A 20,202-nucleotide genomic window follows, 5' to 3' on the forward strand; every position below is an offset into this window, starting at 1 on the left:
ACCGCCCCGCAGTGAGCCGACTGGCCGGGGAAAGAGCGCGGGGGGCTGGTCGGGGAGAATGCCGGCTGCGACCTCACCTGGCCTGTGCCGCGCCGGAACAGCACCGAGTCTTCCAGCTCTGGGACGCCGCTGCTGCTGCCGCCGCCGCCGCCACCCATCGCCATGGCTAACCTGCTGCCGGGTACGCAGCGTGGGCTAGGTCCCTCGGCGAGTGACGACTTCCGCCGCCCGGCCTCCTGAAGCGGAAGAGCATGGCGGCCCGAGGGCCGCCGGCCGGCGGGGAGGAGTCTCCGCGCTCTCCGCCCGCGGGCGCCGCCTACCCCTGTCGGCCGCATTGGTGTTTCTTCTCCGTATCCTCTCAATTCTTTGATTTCACTTTTTCGTCTGTTCCTAGAGTGACTCGACCAGAGTTTTTTTTTGTTTGTTTTAAACAATAAATCCTCTTAGGAAAATAGCGTTCGTTGCAGGTCACTTAGAAAATATGGGTAAGCAAGCAGTAAAATAAAAAGCAGTCCCTTGGTAACCAATAATAATATAGCTACCATTTTTAAAAAGTGCTTTTAAGAGTTTTATATACTTATTTTAATTTTATTTTCACAACCCTATGAATTAGGGGCTATTTTCTCATTTAAAGATGGGAAACAGAGGCACAGAGCGTTTACACAAATGCCTGGAATCCAGCATCTCTGTAACATTTCCCAGCCTTGGCATTAGGTTAATATCTCTTATCCCAAATCTTCTCTAGTAACTTTTTTTTTAAATTTATGTATTTATTTGTTTGTTTATATTTATGGCTGCATTGGGTCTTCGTTGCTGTGCGGGGGCTTCTCATTGCGGTGGCTTCTCGTGCTGCAGAGCACGGGCTCTAGGCACGCGGGCTTCAGTAGCTGTGGCTCGCAGGCTCTAGAGCTCAGGCTCAGTAGTTGTGGTGCACGGGCTCAGCCGCTCTGCGGCATGTGGGATATTCCCGGACCAGGGCTCGAACCCGTGTGCCTTGCATTGGCAGGCGGATTCTTAACCACTGCACCACCCGGGAAGCCCTCTAGTAACTTTCTGAATTTAAAAACATGAGATGAATTGTTGTATTCTGTTTAAGAATGTGCTTTTTGTTTGCTCATTTTTTCATGTTTGTCTTTACATGGGTCAAGCAGGCTTTTACTTCTTAGTACGAGCTTACCCTCTATTTTTCCAGTATTCTTTATTAAACATTTAGGATTGCTAAATGGCTTCCAAGTACCTATTGTAATTTTTTTTTTTTTAAAGGTCACCCAGGGAACTTTGATGGCTTCCTTTGGCTTCTGTAGATACCAGAAATAGATGTATTTTTTAAAAGCTCACTTAGATTTCTTCAATCATAATTCTCACAGTGGCATATGATGCAGAAATTTAAACAGTTTGGAACCAGGTTTCTTTTTATTTATTTATTTTTTAGATAGAATTTACATACCATAAAATTCATCATTTTAAAGCATGCAATTTAGTGGGTTTTGGTATGGTCACAAGATTGTGCAGCTACCACCACTATCTAATTCCAAAACATTTTCATCGCCCCCAAAAGAAACCTTGTATCCATTAGAAGTCACTCCACAGTCTCTCCTCCTTTCACAACCACTGTCTCTATAGATTTACTTGCTCTGGATATTTCATATAAATGGAATCTCATCACATGTGACCTTTTGTGTCTTTTTTCACTTAGTATAATGTTTTCAAGGAGGAATTCACTTTAATGAATTTTAAATGGCAAGTTCTTTGTTGAAAAAGTATTTCTACTTATCAGGAAGTAGATAAGTAGATTTCCACCTACCTTGTTCCTCAACAAAAATGAACCTATGGCATTTTTGTCCTCAAAGAAAACATGTTCTTTTTTTCTTGATGGTGACATCCAGATTTGAATCACTATACGTATTTTACAGTTATTCCATATGGTAGACAAAGCACTCAAAGCATAATGTAGAGGATTTCCAAAGGAAACCGTTTCATCAGATTTGAAGGCACTTAACGTAAACATTAAATTTAACTTTATGATCATGGGGGGTTGCCAATCTGAGTACCGTGCCTGGCACCTGGCAGGTTCCCCATACACATGGCTGAATGTGTAAATCCCCCAGCTGCAGGAACAGCTCCATTTTCTGAGGCCCCAGGATCCTCTTACAGGCTAGTCCTCATGGTTCTGCCTTGTACACACAACACTTTATTTTCGTATTCTGTTTTCCCTGCTAGCAGCCCCTGTGACCAGGCGTCTTCATGTTGTTATCTCTGTTCCTCCTACCAGGCCAATCCAGAGTAAGTGGTGCCAGAAAAGTTTGGTAAATCAATGAATTGTGGGAACCCAACCCAGCTCTGGCACTTTTGTCTGCAGGCTAGTCTACCAGATTCAAAAAGAGGAAGGTTATTCACAAGTGCATAAATTGCACTTGCATAAGAAAGAATCTCATTAAGTAGACCTCCATAAAATTCAAATTTTGATGATCTGGCCATATCCGAGGTGAAGCTTACCCAGCTTTATAAAGAATTTGCTGGAAAGTCACGTAGATAGTCCAGAATATTTTTTAGAAAGCACTTATCTGCCCCCAGGTGAGCAGGAAAGGAAGCTGGCAGGTACATGAGAGGCCCCAAAGAGGGTCTGTTGGGCCATTTCTTAGCATCTGATCCAATTGGTGAGGAAAGTGACAGCAGTCCAAAAAGGCTCAAAGAAACAGAACTCTTTCCTGGCAATAGCTCTTTTGCCTAAAGTAACCTTCCCACTGTCACATGGTGCAGTTTTAAAGTTATGGTGAAATGCTAACAGGCAGTTTGGATTAAAGTTAACAGCAAATCATGGCTTCACAGATTAATTGCTGCACAAATAAATTGATGTATAAGTATTTGCTTTTAAATCTTACATGGCAAGAAGTAAATTAGAAGTCAAACCATTTTTTTCTCTGAAGAACTAAAAGGACAGAATGTCTTTGATGACCTTGAGAACAGCATACTGGTTTCAAGGCAGACTGTTGTTGTGTAATCTAACCAACAATGATGTAGAACATTTTAAAAATTTATTTATTTTATTTTTGGCTGCGCTGGGTCTTCGTTGCGATGCGCAGGCTTCTCAGTGCGGTGGCTTCTCTTGTTAAGCACGGGCTCTAGAGCGCGGGCTTCAGTAGTTGTGGCACACGAGCTTAGTTGCTCTGTGGCCTGTGGGATCTTCCCGGACCAGGGCTCGAACCCGTGTCCCCTGCATTGGCAGGCGGATTCTTAACCACGGCGCCATGCTGTGAAGTCCCTGATGTAGAACTTTTCTTAACACGGTTATAAAATAAATCTTAGAAGAAAAAAAAATTTAACTTCATGAACTGGAACCAATCTTTGTGCATATGGAATTCTCATACCAAAAACCTACATTTGGTGACTCTTGGAACTTGCCGATGATAAAATAAAGGATTCAAATGACTAGTGATCAAGTTTCCAGTTAGGATAATATATATTGGTATTGTCATGTAGAATAGCGAATAAACAAAAGAGAAGGCCAAAATTAATTAGTTCCTTACCCTTACCTTACCTTCAGAGTCTAGGGTCAGGAGATCAGAGATGTGTCAGTGATTTGTGTACAAGAATGCTCACTGATTGGGATTGACATATATACACTACTGTGTATAAAATAGATAACTAATGAGAACCTACTGTATGGCACAGGGAACTCTACTCAATGCTCTGTGGTGACCTAAATGGGAAGGAAATCCAAAAAAGAGGGGATATACGTAAACGTATAGCTGATTCACTTTGCTGTACAGCAGAAACTAACACAACATTGTAAAGCAACTACACTCCAATAAAAAAAAAAAAAAAGACTGCTCACTGAACTATTACCGCAGCAGAAAGTTGAAAATTCCAAATGATGTTTTGGAAGAATATTTGAATGATATTATGGACAAATGGTAGTATAATTCATAAATGACACAGATCTAATTAGTCATCCAGTATGTAAGGCTTGGATTCATTACCCTCACATCATATACCAAAATACATTCTAGGTGACTTTTATAAACTTGGGATGGAGATTTTAAGATAGAAATAAGAAACTATGCAAGGATTGAAAACTCGAATACATTTTGGGGGTTGGGCAGGTAAAGGAGATGCATTAAAGAGGAGTAAGCAATAAGGGGTGGTGGGTACTGTAATCAGTTACCTCGAGACTATCCCTCCACCCCACCCCCCCACTCATTCCACCCACTCCCTGCCCAAAGGCATTCAAGTTCATATTAAAAATTTTGGGGGGGAGGGGATGGGGGAGGGATGGAGTGGGAGTTTGGGTTTAGCAGAAGCAAGCTATTATATATAGAATGGATAAACAACAAGGTCCTACTGTATAGCACAGGGAACTATATTCAGTATATTGTGATAGACCATAATGGAAAAGAATATGTATATATGTATAACTGAATCACTTTGCTGTACAGTAGAAATAAACACAACATTGTAAATCAAGTATACTTCAATGTAAGAAAAAGTGGAAAAAAAATTTTTTAACATGTCACGACAAGTCTGTGGGCTGTCAGTCTGCATCTTCAGTTAATAAAGAAACTAGGCATTTAATTAAAAATTACGATGAGGTATCACCTCACACCGGTCAGAATGGCAATTATCAAAGTCTACAAATAATAAATGCTGGAGAGGTTGTGGAAAAAGGGAACCCTCCTACACTGTTGGTGGGAATGTAAATTGGTACAGCCATTATGGAGAACAGTGTGGAGGTTTCTTAAAAAACTAAAAATAGAGCTACAACATGATCCTGCAATCCCACTCCTCATGGGCATATATCTGGAGAAAACCATAATTTGAAAAGATACATGCACCCCAAAGTTCATTGCAGCACTATTTACAATAACCAAAACATGGAAGCAACCTAAATGTCCATGGACAGATGAATGGATAGAGAAGACGTGGTATAGGGCTTCCCTGGTGGCACAGTGGTTGGGAATCCGCCTGCCAATGCAGGGGACACAGGTTCGAGCCCTGGTCCAGGAAGATCCCACATGCCGCAGAGCAACTAAGCCCGTGTGCCACAACTACTGAGCCTGCACTCTAGAGCCTGCGAGCCACAACTACTGAGACTGTGTGCCACAACAACTGGAGCCTGTGCTCCACAACAAGATAGGCCACCGCAGTGAGAAGCCTGCGCATGGCAACTAAGAGTAGCCCCCCCTCGCCACAACCAGAGAAAAGCCTGTGTGCAGCAATGAAGACCCAACACAGACAAAAATAAAATAAATAAAAAGAAAAAAATGATGTGGTATATATACACAATGGAATATTACTCAGCCATAAAAAAATGAAATAATGTCATTTGCAGCAACATGGATGGACCCAGAGATTAACATACTAAGTGAAGTAAGCCAGAGAAAGAAAAATATATTGCTTATATGTGGAATCTGAAAAAAAAAAAGATACAAATGAACGTATATGCAAAACAGAAATAGACCCACAGACATAGAAAGCAAACTTATGGTTACCAAAGGGGAAAGGGAGGGGATAAATTAGGAGTTTGGGATTACCATATACACACTATTATATATAAAACAGATAACCAACAAGGACCTATTGTATAGCACAGGGAACTATACTCAATATTTTGTAATAACCTATAAGGGAAAAGAATCTGAAAAAGATTAGGTATATATATGTATAACTGAATCACTTTGCTGTACACCTAACACAATACTGTAAATCAACTATACTTCAATTAAAAAAAAGAAACTAGGCATTTGATCATGTGAATAAAAATTGTGGCAAAAGCAACATAAATAAAATGAAAGGACAAACAATAGTTTAGAAAATATTTGTAACATAAGAGAAACGAATATTCTTTTATATTAAAGAAAAACTTTGTCAAATAAAAATAACAGCAAAGCAAGCTATTCATAGAAGAAAAAACCAAAAGGGCCAATAAATATGAACATATGCCCATACTCTGAAAGCTCTGTATTCTGTCTGCTTGGATTTATATCCTTAACCTGCCACTTACTAGCTGGGCGACCTTGGGTAAATTCTTTAACCAAAATCTCAATTTCTATGAAATCTATAAAAATGGACATAACCGTAGTACCTACATGTGAAGACTAAGTGAAACAAAAAGCATAAAGCAGAGAGAAAAAACATAGGTATTTCACAAAAAGGAAAATCCATGGGACTTTCCTGGTGGTGCAGTGGTTAAGAGTCTGCCCCCAATGCGGGGGGCCTGGGTTGGATCCCTGGGCAGGGAACTAGATCCCACATGCATACCCCAACTAAGGGTTTGCATGCCACAACTAAGGAGCCCACGTGCCGCAACTAAGACCCCATGCAACCAAATAAATAAATATTAAAATATACATATATAACACCCCCCCAAAAAAAGGGAAAATCCAGGGAATTAATTTCTCCGCAGTCCAGTGGTTAGGACTCAGTGCTTTCACTGAAAGGGCCCGGGTTCAATCCCTGGTTGGGGAACTAAGATTCTGCAAGCCACATGGCCAATCAATCTGATAATAAAAATAAATAAAAATTTAAAAAGAAAGAAAATCCAAATGTCCAATAAATATATGAAAAAATGCTCAACCTCTCTGGTCAGAGAACTGCAAATTAAAAACTAAGATACCAGGCGCGGAGAAGTCTGCAAAACAAGAGGCGGAGGATTGCGTTAGCGACGGACCAGTTCACGCCGGAGCCGCGGGCAGCAGCGTCACGGTCGGACCCGGCCACTGCGCGGTACTGTGAGAAAAAGCTACCGCCAGGTGGACGCGCCGCCGCCGCCGCCGCCACCGCCGCAGCATCATGGGGAAGGGCGACCCCAACAAGCCGCGGGGCAAGATGTCCTCGTACGCCTTCTTCGTGCAGACCTGGCGGGAGGAGCACAAGAAGAAACACCCCGACTCCTCGGCCAACTTCGCCCAGTTCTCCAAGAAATGTCCCGAGAGATGGAAGACCATGTCTGCCAAGGAAAAATCCAAGTTTGGAGATATGGCAAAAAGTGACAAAGCTCGCTGTGACAGGGAGATGAAAAATTATGTTCCTTCCAAAGGTGACAAGAAGGGAAAGAAAAAAGATCCCAATGCGCCTAAAAGGCCTCCATCTACCTTCTTCCGGTTTTGCTCCGAACATCGCCCAAAGATCAAAAGTGAACACCCTGGCTTATCCATTGGAGATACTGCAAAAAAAGTGGGTGAAATGTGGTCTGAGCAGTCAGCCAAAGGTAAACAACCCTATGAACAAAAAGCAGCTAAGCTAAAGGAGAAATATGAAAAGGATATTGCCGCATACCGTGCCAAGGGCGAGAGTGAAGCGGGAAAGAAGGGCCCTGGCAGGCCAACAGGCTCCAAGAAGAATGAACCAGAAGATGAGGAGGAAGAGGAAGATGAAGATGAGGAGGAAGAGGATGAAGATGGGGAATAAATGGCTATCCTGTAATGATGTGTGTGGAGTGTGCGTGTGTGCTTAGGCAGTTGTTTTGCTAAGAATGTGAATTCAAGTGCAGCTCAATATTAGCTTCAGTATAAAAACTGTACAGATTTTTGTATAGCTGATAAGATTCTTTGTATAGAAAATACTTTTTTAAAAATGCAGGCTGTAGCTTTTTGAGGGGTTACTACATACAGTTAGATTTTAAAGCTTCTGATGTTGAATGTTTCTGAATATTTAATGATTTCTTTAACTTCTTGACTTGTGTATGGTAGCACAGCAAACTCATAGAAATTAGTATCAATAGTAAATTTGGGGTTTTCTAGAATGAGAATGTTGCATTTTGTTTTTTAAAAAAAATTTTGTAATAAAATTATACTAAAAAAAACCTAAGATACCATTTTTCACTTGGGTCGGCAAAATTATTAGAGATTAATAATATCTAATGTTATTGAGGACATGGGGATATGAAGAACTAAACTCTTGTTGGACAATATCTGTTAAAATTACAAACAAGTATACCTTTGCCCTAGGGATCCTATCTTTAAGAATTGATTCTTAGAGAAATAAATGCACCAGTACATGGGGATAAGGATGCCGATATACATTACAGAACTGTTCATAGTGACAAAAGCTTCCAAACATCCTGATTGTCCACGAGTAAGCAAATGACTGGATAAATTACTGTACAACCATACCATGGTTAGACCTGTATGCACTGACCTGTAGCCATGGCTATTTTCAAAAAAGTACCAAGTTACAACTAAGTTTCCCATTTTTGTTTAAAAAAACTCCCCTGTACTGGGTTGAATGGTGGTCCCCAAAATGATATGTCCACCAGACACCTATGAATGTGACCTTATTTGGGAAAATGGTTTTGCTGATGTAATAAGGATCTTGAGGTGAGATCACCTGGATTAGACTGGGCCCTAAATCCAGTGACGAATGTCCTTAGAAGAGACAGGAAGAAGACAGAGAAAAGAAGACCACGTGAAGACAAAGGCAGAGATAGGAGTTATGCTGCCACAAGCCAAGTAAAGCCTGGAGCCTCTAGAAGCTAGAAGAGGCAAGCTAGGATTTTCCCCTAGAATCTTCAGAGGAAGTCTGGCCCTGCTGACACCTTGCTTTTAGACTTCTGGCCTCTAGAAGTGTGAGAGAATAAAGTTCTGTTGTTGCAAGCCACCAAGTTTGCGGTGATTTGTTATGGCAGCCCTAGGAAACTCCCCACCTCCCTTAATTTTATATATATATATATATATGTATGTATGTATGTATGTATATATGTATGTATATATATATATATATATATACACACACACACACGTTTACATGAGCAATGAGAGAAATACACAACTATTTTATATACCCCAAATATGACCAAGAATTCCACTCCTAGGCATATATTCAACAGAAATAAGTGCTTATGACCACCAAGAGATATCTATATAAATGTTATGGCAGAAATATTCATAATAGCCGCAAACTAAGAGCAATCCAAATGTCCATGAAAAGTAAATAACTAAATCATGGTATCTTCATGTAACAGAATGCTACACAGCAATGAAAGACTGAATTACTGCTACACACATGACAGAGGAGTCACAGAGATACAATGTCGAGCAAAGAAGTCAAACTCACAAGAGTACATACTAGATGGTTCCACTTATATGAAATTTAAAAACAGGCAGAACTAATCCATGGTGATAGGTATTATCTGATACAGGGTATAATCTAAAGTGGTCACAGAGAGCCTGTTAAGGTGCTAGAAATGTCTACATATCTTGATCTGGGTGGAATATTTATATGTAAAGGTCAATCAACATGTACATTTAAAATATATGCTCTTTATTATCATTTCACTGGAATAAATACCCAGGAGTGCAATTACTGGGTTAGATAGAAAGAGTATGTTTAGTTTTTTAAGTAACTGCCTAATTTATTGCTAAATTTCTTTTAGCCCTTTTGTTGCCTTTTCCCAATTTTCTATAACGAGTAGGCATTGGATTTTGGGGCTTTGAAAGTTGATAGAGATAAGAATGCTCTAAGCTTCGTCATAGTTTCCCACACCACACACAATCACTTACTACCTCCACGATTTGCCATATCATTTATCTGTATTTTTTAACTCCAGTCATAGCCTTGGAATAAGAGTATTGGACTGCTCAGCATCCATTCCCCTTTCCTTCTGGCAACAGAACCCCAGGTTTGTTTGGGGGACCAGCTAGTCCTCACTGGATAGTCTTAGTTATACCGTCAACTTAGGCAACCTGCACTCCTCTCACTGAGGAGTGTGAACATAACCCAAACTAGTCCATTTGGAGGCACTGTGTGTGACATAAATACTAAAAATGGTTGTCAGAATTTCAACCTGCTTTCAGCACTGTGGGAAAGAACTGTCTCATAGTACCTGGAGCTGTTCTAACTCTTGACCTTCCCAAAGCCTTGAGTCTTCAACTTTTCCTTGGACTCTGGAGTGTCTCATCCTTTCAAATAATTGTTGTAGTTATTAATAAGTTAACTAATGATTCTATTTGCAAACAGAAATTTCAATATACCATGAAATCACAAGTTAGATGTGGTTAAATTTCTTCAAACATACATTAAAATACATAACTCTACATTAAATGTCTATTCGTAAGCCAGCCTAATAGATACTTTGAGTGGTACAAGGCCAAATGAGCCTTGATGCCTTCCCCCACCCAAAAGTCCTTGACAAAAGCCTTTGTGACACAAGTTTATAAAAGGCAAGTATTCAATAGGATTGTGTCTTTTTTTCTTTTTTGGCCTCACTGAGCATCTTGCAGGATCTTAGTTCCCTGACCAGGGATTGAACCAAGGCCCCCCGCAGAAGTGCTGAGTCCTAACCACTGGACCGCCAGGGAATTCCCAATAGCACTGTGTCTTGATTGTAGCCAGGTTGGAAGGCAATTTCGTGCAACCACCAAACCATAGTGCCAGGAAATGTTCCTGTACTGATATACCAGCAAGCAAAGTCACATCCAACTGATAAAGGAGCAAGAGTAGTATGTCACATAGGAAGTATTTCTATAAAAGTTATGTTATTTTAAAATCAATTTTCCCAGGCAAATGCTCCAATAAAAGGCTACCTGTGATCTTTTGATGTGTATTAGCTAATTAGGGCTATCTAAAAGGTTTTTGTTTGGTTTTAAGGAGCAAAAGGAAAAGCCTGTAGTAGGTTTTAAATCTTTCTGGAATTTATAGGGAAGTGCATTTGAGCAACTTATAGTCATTCTTCTTTTCTCAGTGATATTTTCATGACTTGGCCATCTGTAAAGACAATATATTCCAATATGTGATTACTATATAGCAAGTAGTACTTCAGTAGGTAAAGTTGTAAGAAGCAGTTTAATAAGTGTTTTTACTCAATTTGATCTAATAGAAAACCATGATTGACAATTCCATAGAAATAATTCAATTTTTCAATTGAATTTTTTTTAATAGGTCCTCATCACCAAAGGCAATTAAGAATTTACCTAAAGAATCACGTTGAAGTTAAAAATTAAATGCTTTATCTGAATAATGAGTTCATTTAAGTAAGTGCCGTAAAATTTAATCAAGAACATTGAATTTTGGATTTAATTTTTTTTTTTTTTGGCCACGCTGTGTGGCATGTGGGATCTTAGTTCCCTGACCACGGATCTAACCTGCACCCCCTGCAGTGGAAGGGCAGAGTCCTAACCACTGGACTGCCAGGGAAGTCCCCTGCATTTAAATTTTAATGATTAATTACAACCTAGAGATCTTCCTTACCCTAATACATATGTTCTTTCGGACACCATAGTTTTTCCTAGATTTTTAAGAATTAAAATTTTAAAAGCCCAAAGACATTCCACTACACAGGATATTTTAAACATGGAAATTATTCATTTTTAAAAAAAGGAAATAAAGGATATGGCTTAAAGCATAACAAGCTCTTTGTACTCAAGGCTTACCATTCTGTATAGAAATTCTGAAGACAGAATTACAGAAATCAGACCCATAAAGAATCTTTGTGATACAAGCAGACTTCTTCATTATACCTTTTTTTAATTATTTTATTTTTTAAATTTATTATTTTATTTATTAATTTTTGGCTGTACTTGGTCTTTGTTACTGCACAGGCTTCTCTAGTTGTGGCGAGCGGAGGCTACTCTTCCTTGCGGTGTGCGGGTGTCTAATTGCAGTGGCTTCTCTTGCTGCGGAGCACAGGCTCTAGGCGCGGGCTTCAGTAGTTGTGGCATGTGGGCTCAGTAGTTGTGGCTCGTGGGCTCTAGAGCACAGGCTCAGTACTTGTGGTGCACAGGCTTAGTTGCTCCACAGCATGTGGGATCTTCCTGGACCAGGGCTCGAACCGTGTCCCCTGAATTGGCAGGCGGATTCTTAACCACTGATCCACCAGGGAAGCCCTATTATATCTTTTATTAGAATGTAACTTAAGCTGTTGTAATCCTTTTGCCCTCATGATCACCCAAAAAATAGAACAAAGCTTTACTTTAACTGAAAATCTGTGTTAATAGGAAGATAACTCAGGCTAAAAAACTTCACGTTTGCCTCATTCGTATTAGGCACATGCAGGATTCCATCCTATTTAAGGGCGGTACCATTGGTACATGATCTATCACAAGATCACCAGAACCATCATTAACTCATTATTGACCAGGGGATTTTTGCAGAGACTAATGCCTGTGTCCAGTAATTTGTTATATGAATGAATATTGAAACATCTCCCGTGACTTCCCTGGTGGTGCAGTGGTTAAGAATCCGCCTGCCAATGCAGGGGACGTGGGTTTGAGCCCTGGTCCAGGAAGATCCCACATGCCGTGGACCAACTAAGCCCATACACCACAACTACTATGACTGCGCTCTAGAGCACGCGAGCCACAACTCCTGAAGCCCGCAAGCCTAGAGCCCATGCTCCGCAACAAGAGAAGCCAATGCAATGAGAAGCCTGTGTACCAGAACAAAGAGCAGCCCCCACTCTCTGCAACTAGAGAAAGGCCCAACGCAGCCAAAAATAAATAAATTAATAAAAAAATAAAAATTAAAAAAAGAATCTGCCTGCCAATGCAGGGGACACGGGTTCGATCCCTGGTCCGGGAAGATCCCACATGTCGCAGAGCAACTAAGCCTGTGCACAACTGCTGAGCCTGCGCTCTAGAGCCCATGAGCCACAACTATTGAGCCCGCATGCCACAACTACTGAAGCCCGCGCACCTAGAGCCCACGCTCCACAACAAGAGAAGCCACCGCAATGAGAAGCCCGCACACCTCAATGAAGAGTATCCCCCACTCATTGCAACTAGAGAAAGCCCACGCAGCTACAAAGACCCAAAGCAGCCAAAAATAAATAAATAAATAAATAAATAAATTTATGAAAAAAAAAAAGAAAGAAAGAAACGTCTCCAGTCAATAACGTTAGGGTAACAAAAGACGTATTACTACGTCTCTGGTCAATAATGTGTTAAGATATTACGTAACTCTTGAAGATATGTCCATTCATATAGTGGCAGACATAATAGATGATCAGTAAAAACCTGTTGAATTGCATGATGTGAAAAATGAAGTATTTGAATACTTTAAAGTTATTTATTACTTCAATGGTATTTTTATTCTTTTTGTAATAATTATGCATATTTACTTCAGACAGAACAAGGTCTCAAACCTCAGTTTCTCTAAGTTAATGTATTTCCAAATTTAAAATCCTCAAGTCATAAATTTTTGAAGAGTCTCAGAACAGGCTAAAATTGGCAAGTATATATAGTAAAGGCAGTGGATCAGCCAGTAAAAGCTAGTATGAAGATTAAAAGACAAAAGTGGCAAAATAAACTATAACTACAATTAGTAGTTAAGTAATACACAAAATAAAAAGATGTAAAATATGATGTCAAAAACAAAGTGTAGGGGCTTCCCTGGTGGCGCAGTGGTTGAGAATCTGCCTGCTAATGCAGGGGACACGGGTTCGAGCCCTGGTCTGGGAAGATCCCACATGCCACGGAGCAGATGGGCCCGTGAGCCACAACTACTGAGCCTGCGCGTCTGGAGCCTGTGCCCCGCAACGGGAGGGGCCGCGATAGTGAAAGGCCCGCGCACCGCGATGAAGAGCAGTCCCCGCACCGCGTTGAAGAGTGGCCCCCACTTGCCGCAACTAGAGAAAGCCCTCGCACGAACCGAAGACCCAGCACAGCCAAAAAAATAAATAAATAAATAAAAATAAAAGTAGCTATAAAAAAAAAAAAAAAACAAAGTGTAGGATGTGGAGGCTTGTGCACTGTTGGTGGGTATGTAAATTGGCGTAGCCACTGTGTAAAACACCATGGAAGGTGCTAAAAAACTAAAAATAGAAGTACCACATGATCCAGCAATTCCACTCCTGGGTATTTGAAGAAAATGAAAACACTAATTTGAAAAGATGCATGCAGTCCAATGTTCATAGCACCACTATTTACAATAGCCAAGATATGGACACAATCTAAGTGTTCATCAACAGATAAATGGGTAAAGAAGATGTGGTCTGTGTGTGTGTATACACACACACAATTAAATACTCAGCCATAAAAAAGAATGAAATTTTGCCATTTGCACCAAGTATGGACTTAGAGGGTATTTTGCTGAGTGAAATAACTCAGACAGAGAAAGACAAATACTTATGTTATCACTTATATGTGGAATCTAAAAAATAAAGTAAATTAGTGAATATAACAAAAGAGAAACAGACTCACAGATATAGAGAACAAACTAGTGGTTACCAGTAGGGAGTGGGAAGGAGGGAGGGGCAAGACTGAGGTAGGGGATTAAGAGGTACAAACTACTAGGTATAAAAGGAATAAGCTATAAGGATATATCACAGGGGATATAGCCAATAATTTATAGTAACTAGTTTTTTTTTTTTGGCTGCACTGCGCAGCAGGCGGAACTTCCCTGACCAGGGATCGAACCCTTGCCCCCTGCATTGGAAGCGCAGTCTTAAACACTGGACCACCAGGGAAGTCCTATAATAACTATTAATGGAATATAATCTTTAAAAATTGTGAATCACTATGTTGTACACCTCAAATTTATATAATATTGTAAATAAACTATATCACAATTAAAAAATAAAAACATAAAATGTGGGAGGGGGAGAAAAAATGTAATGTTTTTAGAATGCGTTCGAACTTAACCACAAACCAAAAACTTAAAATAGATACACAAGCTATAACACTAAAGAAATATAGTTTATATATAGTTATATAGAACATATATAACTCTATACAAAATCATCAAACTACAAGGGAAGAGACAAAAGAGAAAAATAGGGAACAGAGAAGAACTACAAAAACAACCAGAACAATTAACAAAATGGCAATAAGCATATAACTATCATTTATCACTTTAAACGTAAATGGACTAAAGACACAGGGTGGCTGAATTGATTTTAAAAAAAAAGACCAATCTATATGCTGCCAACAGGAGATTCACTTCAGATTTAAAGACACACTGACTGAAAGTGAAGGGACGGGAAAGGATATGCCATGCAAATAGAAACAAAAAGAAAGCTGTGGTAGCAATACACATATAAAACAAAACAGACTGTAAATAAAGATTGTAATAAGAGACTAAGAAGGGCCTTTCATAATGATAAAGGGGTCAGTCCAAGAAGAGGATATAACATTCATAAATACCTATGCACTCAACATAGGAGCACCTAAATACATAAAGCAAATATTGACATAAAGGGAGAAATTGATAGCAATACAATAATAGCAGGGGACTTTCATATCCCACGTATATCAAATGGATAGATTATCCGGACAGACAAATCAATAAGCAAACACTGGCTTTAAACAACACATTAAACCAGATGTACTTAATACATATATACCGGACATTCCATACAAAAACTGCAGAGGGGGAAGAGTCAAGATGGCGTACTTGGGCTTCCTTGGTGGCGCAGTGGTTGAGAATCTGCCTGCTACTGCAGGGGACATGGGTTCGAGCCCTGGTCTGGGAAGATCCCACATGCCAAGGAGTAACTAGGCCCGTGAGCCACAAATTACTGAGCCTGCGCGCCTGGAGCCTGTGCTCTGCAACAAGAGAGGCCGCGACAGTGAGAGGCCCGCGCACCGCGATGAAGAGTGGCCCCTGCTTGCCGCAACTAGAGAAAGCCCTCGCACAGAAACGAAGACCCAACACAGCCATAAATAAATAAATAAATAAATTTAAATTGTTTAAAAAAAAAAAAAAAAAAAAAAAAAGATGGCGTACTAGGAGGACACGGAATCCGCATCTCCGCACAACTAGGGCACCTAGCAGGCACCAGTGGGGGACCACGGACACCAAAGGGGACGGGAGGAACCCCCACGTGGGGCGTGGGGGGAGTGAAGGAGGAGGAGAAGTGGAGGCAGGACGGGACTGGTACCCCTGAGGGGCGGCTGGGGGAGGGGAAGGGATCCCACGCCTGAAGGGGTATATTGGGGAACCATTGGGAGGGCAGAGGATCAAAAGGGACTGTGGTCAGGTTTCCCCTGCCCACTTGGACCCCCAGGAACCTGTTCAGATCCCAGGCCTGACCCTCTGCCCACCTAGGTCCCCTCCAGCCATGCGGGTCCTGAGGGAGTGGAAGGGAGGGAAGGGGGAGCAAAAGTAAAGGCTGGACCTCCAGGACTGGCACCCCTGAGGGGTGGCTGGGGAGGGAAGGAGTTCCTACAACCAGCGGGACCCACCCATGGTTAGGGGTCCAGCGGCAAAGGGGAAGACGTTGGGGGAGACGGTGGGGGGGGCACTAAGGGAAGGAAGGGAACGTGGCCAGTGCTTTCCCTGTCCATTTAGGTACTGGGGAGCCTGTTGGGCTCCCAGGCCTAATCCTCTGTCCTCGGAGCCTCCCTCCTGCCGTGCAGAACCCAAGCTCCGCCCCTACACGCCCACCCAGGGCCCTACTTCTACACTTGGAGACCCCCTCCAACAAGCTGGGCCCAAACCCCACCCACACACCCTCACTCAGGGCCCTACCTCCAAACTCCAGAACTCAACATTCCAGAGACCTTCCTTTAGACATGCTGCCTCTCCCCTTCCGCGCAGGTCCTAAGCAGAGGCACCGCCCCATGCCTGAACATCGCCCCGCCTACGCCCTGCCACATGCTCAAACGTCACCCCCCCCTCCTGCCTAGGTCCTGCCCCACCTTAAACCCCACCCCTGCCTAAGTTCCACCCCTCGCCTAAACTCCACCACCAGAGCCAAGGCTTTTTCTTTTTCTTTCTTCCTTTCTTAGATTGGGGTTCTGTTTTGCCTTGTTGATTCATTGTTGTTGATTCTTTCATATTTTTAATTTTCCTAATAAATCTTTTATTTTTCTAATTTTATTTTATTCTTTATACTTTGTTAGTGATTTCTCCTTTTGGCTTGTTTCCATCCCCCTTTTTTTTTTCTTTTTTCTGTTGTGGTTTTATTTTACCTTGTTGCAGTTGTTTCAATTATAATTTTTCCTAATATACTTTTTATCTTTCTAATTTTATTTTATTTTTTATTCTTTGATATTGTACTGCTTTTTTTTTTTTTTTTTTAACCCCACCAAAAAGCTTGCGTGATCTTGGTTCCCAGGCCGGAGGTTGGACCCAGGCTCCTTTGGTGGGAGCTCCGAGTCCAAACTGCTGGACTAACAAAGAACCTCAGACCCCAGGGAATATCAATCAGAGTGAGGCCTCCCAGAGGTCCTCATCTCAGCACCAAGACCCAGCTCTATCCAACTGCCTGCAAACTCCAGTGCTGGACATCTCAGGCCAAACAACCAGTAAGACAGCAATACAGCACCACTCATCAAAAAAAAAAAAAAAAAAAAAGAAATGACAAAAAAATATGTTACAGATGAAAAAGCAAGGTAAAAACCTACAAGACCAAATAAATGAAGACGAAATAGGCAATCTACCCGAAAAAGAATTCAGAGTAATGATAGTAAAGATGATCCAAAATCTCGGAAACAGAATGGAGAAAATACAAGAAACATTTAACAAGGATCTAGAAGAACTAAAGAGCAAACAAATAGTGATGAACAACACAATTACTGAAATTAAAAATATTCTAGAAGGAATCAATAACAGAATAACTGAGGCAGAAGAACGGATAAGTGAGCTGGAAGATAAAATGGTGGAAATAACTGCCAGGGAGAAGAATAAAGAAAAAAGAATGAAAAGTATTGAGGACAGTCTCAGAGACCTCTGGGACAATATTAAACACACCACGATTTGAATTATAGGGGTCCCAGAAGAAGAAGAGAAAAAGAAAGGGTCTGAGAAAATATTTGAAGAGATTATAGTCAAAAACTTCCCTAACATGGGAAGGGAAATAGTCAGTCAAGTCCAGGAAGCACAGAGAGTACCATACAGAATAAACCCAAAGAGAAACACGCTGAGACACTTATTAATCAAACTATCAAAAATTAAATACAAAGAAAAAATATTAAAAGCAGCAAGGGAAAAGCAACAAATAACATATAAGGGAATCCCCATAAGGTTAACAGCTGATTTTTCAGCAGATACTCTGCAAGCCAGAAGGGAGTGGCAGGACATATTTAAAGTGATGAAAGGAAAAAACCTACAACCAAGATTATTCTACCCAGCAAGGATCTCATTCACATTCGATGGAGAAATTAAAACCTTTATAGATAAGCAAAAGTTAATAGAATTCAGCACCACCAAACCAGCTTTACAACAAATGCTAACAGAAAGTCTCTAGGTAGGAAACACAAGAGAAAGAAATGACTTACAAAAACAAACCCAAAACAATTAAGAAAATGGTAATAGGAACATACATATCAATAATTACCTTAAATGTAAATGGATTAAATGCTCCAACCAAAAGACACAGACTGGCTGAATGGATACAAAAACAAGATCCATACATATGCTGTCCACAAGAGACCCACTTCAGACCTAGGGACACATACAGACTGAAAGTGAGGGAATGGAAAAAGATATTCCATGCAAATGGAAATCAAAAGAAAGCTGGAGTAGCAATTCTCATATCAGACAAAATAGACTTTAAAATAAAGACTATTACAATAGACAAAGAAGGACACTATGTAATGATAAAGGGATCAATCCAAGAAGAAGATATAACAATTGTAAATACTTATGCACCCAACATAGGATCACCTCAATACATAAGGCAAATACTAACAGCCATAAAAGGGGAAATCGACAGTAACACAATCAGAGTAGGGGACTTTAACACCCCACTTTCACCAATGGACAGATCATCCAAAATGAAAATAAATAGGAAACACAAGCTTTAAATGATACATTAAACAAGATGGACTTAATTGATATTTATAGGACATTCCATCCAAAAACAACAGAACACACTTTCTTCTCAAGTGCTCATGGAACATTCTCCAGAATAGACCATATCTTGGGTCACAAATCAAGCCTTGGTAAATTTAAGAAAATTGAAATCATGTCAAGTACCTTTTCCGACCACAATGCTATGAGACTAGATACCAATTACAGGAAAAAATCTGTAAAAAATACAAACACATGGAGGCTAAACAATACACTACTAAATAACCAAGAGATCACTGAAGAAATCAAAGAAGAAATTTAAAAATACATAGAAACAATAACAATGAAAACACAACAACCCAAAAGCTATGAGATTCAGCAAAAGCAGTTCTAAGAGGGAAGTTTATAGCAATTCAATCTCAACTCAAGAAACAAGAAAAATATCAAACAAACAATCCAACCTTACACTTAAAACAACTAGAGAAAAAAATAACAAAGAAAACCCAAAGTCAGTAGAAGGAAAGAAATCATAAAGATCAGAGCAGAAATAAATGAAATAGAAACGAAGAAAACAATAGCAAAGATCAATAAAACTAAAAGCTGGTTCTTTGAGAAGATAAACAAAATTGATAAACCATTAGCCAGACTCATCAAGAAAAAAGGGAAAAGACTCAAATCAACAGAATTAGAAATGAAAAAGGAGAAGTAACAACTGACACTGCAGAAATACAAAGGATCATGAGAGATTTCTATAAGCAACTATATGCCAATAAAATGGACAACCTGGAAGAAATGGACACATTCTTAGAAAAGCACAACCTTCTGAGACTGAACCAGGAAGAAACAGAAAATATAAACAGACCAATCATAAGCACTGAAATTGAGACTGTGATTAAAAATCTTCCAACAAACAAAAGCCCAGGACCAGATGGCTTCACAGGCAAATTCTATCAAACATTTAGAGAAGAGCTAACACCTATCCTTCTCAAACTCTTCCAATATATTTCAGAGTGAAGAACACTCCCAAACCCATTCTATGAGGCCACCATCACCCTGATACCAAAACCAGACAAAGATGTCACAAAGAAAGAAAACTACAGGCCAATATCTCTGATGAACATAGATGCAAAAATCCTCAACAAAATACTAGCAAACAGAATCCAATGGCACATTAAAAGGATCATACACCATGATCAAGTGGGGTTTATCCCAGGAATGTAAGGATTCTTCAATATATGCAAATCAATCAATGTGATACATCATATTAACAAACTGAAGGATAAAAACCATATGATCATCTCAATAGATGCAGAAAAAGCTTTTGACAAAATTCAACACCCATTTATGATAAAAACTCTCCAGAAAGTAGGCATAGAGGGAACCTACCTCAACAAAATAAAGGCCATATATGACAAACCCACAGCCAACATCGTTCTCAATGGTGAAAAACTGAAACCATTTCCTCTAAGATCAGAAACAAGACAAGGTTGCCCACTCTCACCACTATTATTCAACATAGTTTTGGAAGTTTTAGCC

General features: G+C 40.2%; 2 protein-coding genes across 6 annotated transcripts in view; one reads left to right on the forward strand and one right to left on the reverse strand.

The window, feature by feature from the left end:
- LOC118893202 (survival motor neuron protein) overlaps nt 1–231 on the reverse strand; it is a 43,594-nt gene extending 43,363 nt beyond the window's left edge. For all 5 annotated transcript variants that reach the window (XM_036848487.1, XM_036848489.1, XM_036848485.1 and 2 more), the window contains exon 1: nt 78–231. In XM_036848487.1, coding sequence (XP_036704382.1) covers nt 78–164 — 87 coding nt within the window. In that variant the 5' untranslated portion in view covers nt 165–231. The remainder of the gene's footprint in view (nt 1–77) is intronic.
- Nucleotides 232–6,674: 6,443 nt separating this feature from the next.
- On the forward strand, nt 6,675–7,407 carry LOC118892990 (high mobility group protein B2-like). Its single transcript, XM_036848097.1, has one exon. The coding sequence runs from the start codon at nt 6,790–6,792 to the stop codon at nt 7,405–7,407; it is 618 nt and encodes a 205-aa protein (XP_036703992.1). The 5' UTR covers nt 6,675–6,789.
- Nucleotides 7,408–20,202: the final 12,795 nt, after the last annotated feature.

Source organism: Balaenoptera musculus, chromosome 3, assembly GCF_009873245.2.
Source record: "Balaenoptera musculus isolate JJ_BM4_2016_0621 chromosome 3, mBalMus1.pri.v3, whole genome shotgun sequence".
NCBI classification, from domain to species: domain Eukaryota; kingdom Metazoa; phylum Chordata; class Mammalia; order Artiodactyla; family Balaenopteridae; genus Balaenoptera; species Balaenoptera musculus.

What these genes read in the sequence shown, in the direction of transcription:
- LOC118892990 (XM_036848097.1), top strand. Translation starts at nt 6,790, where the DNA reads ATGGGGAAGGGCGACCCCAACAAGCCGCGGGGCAAGATGTCCTCGTAC.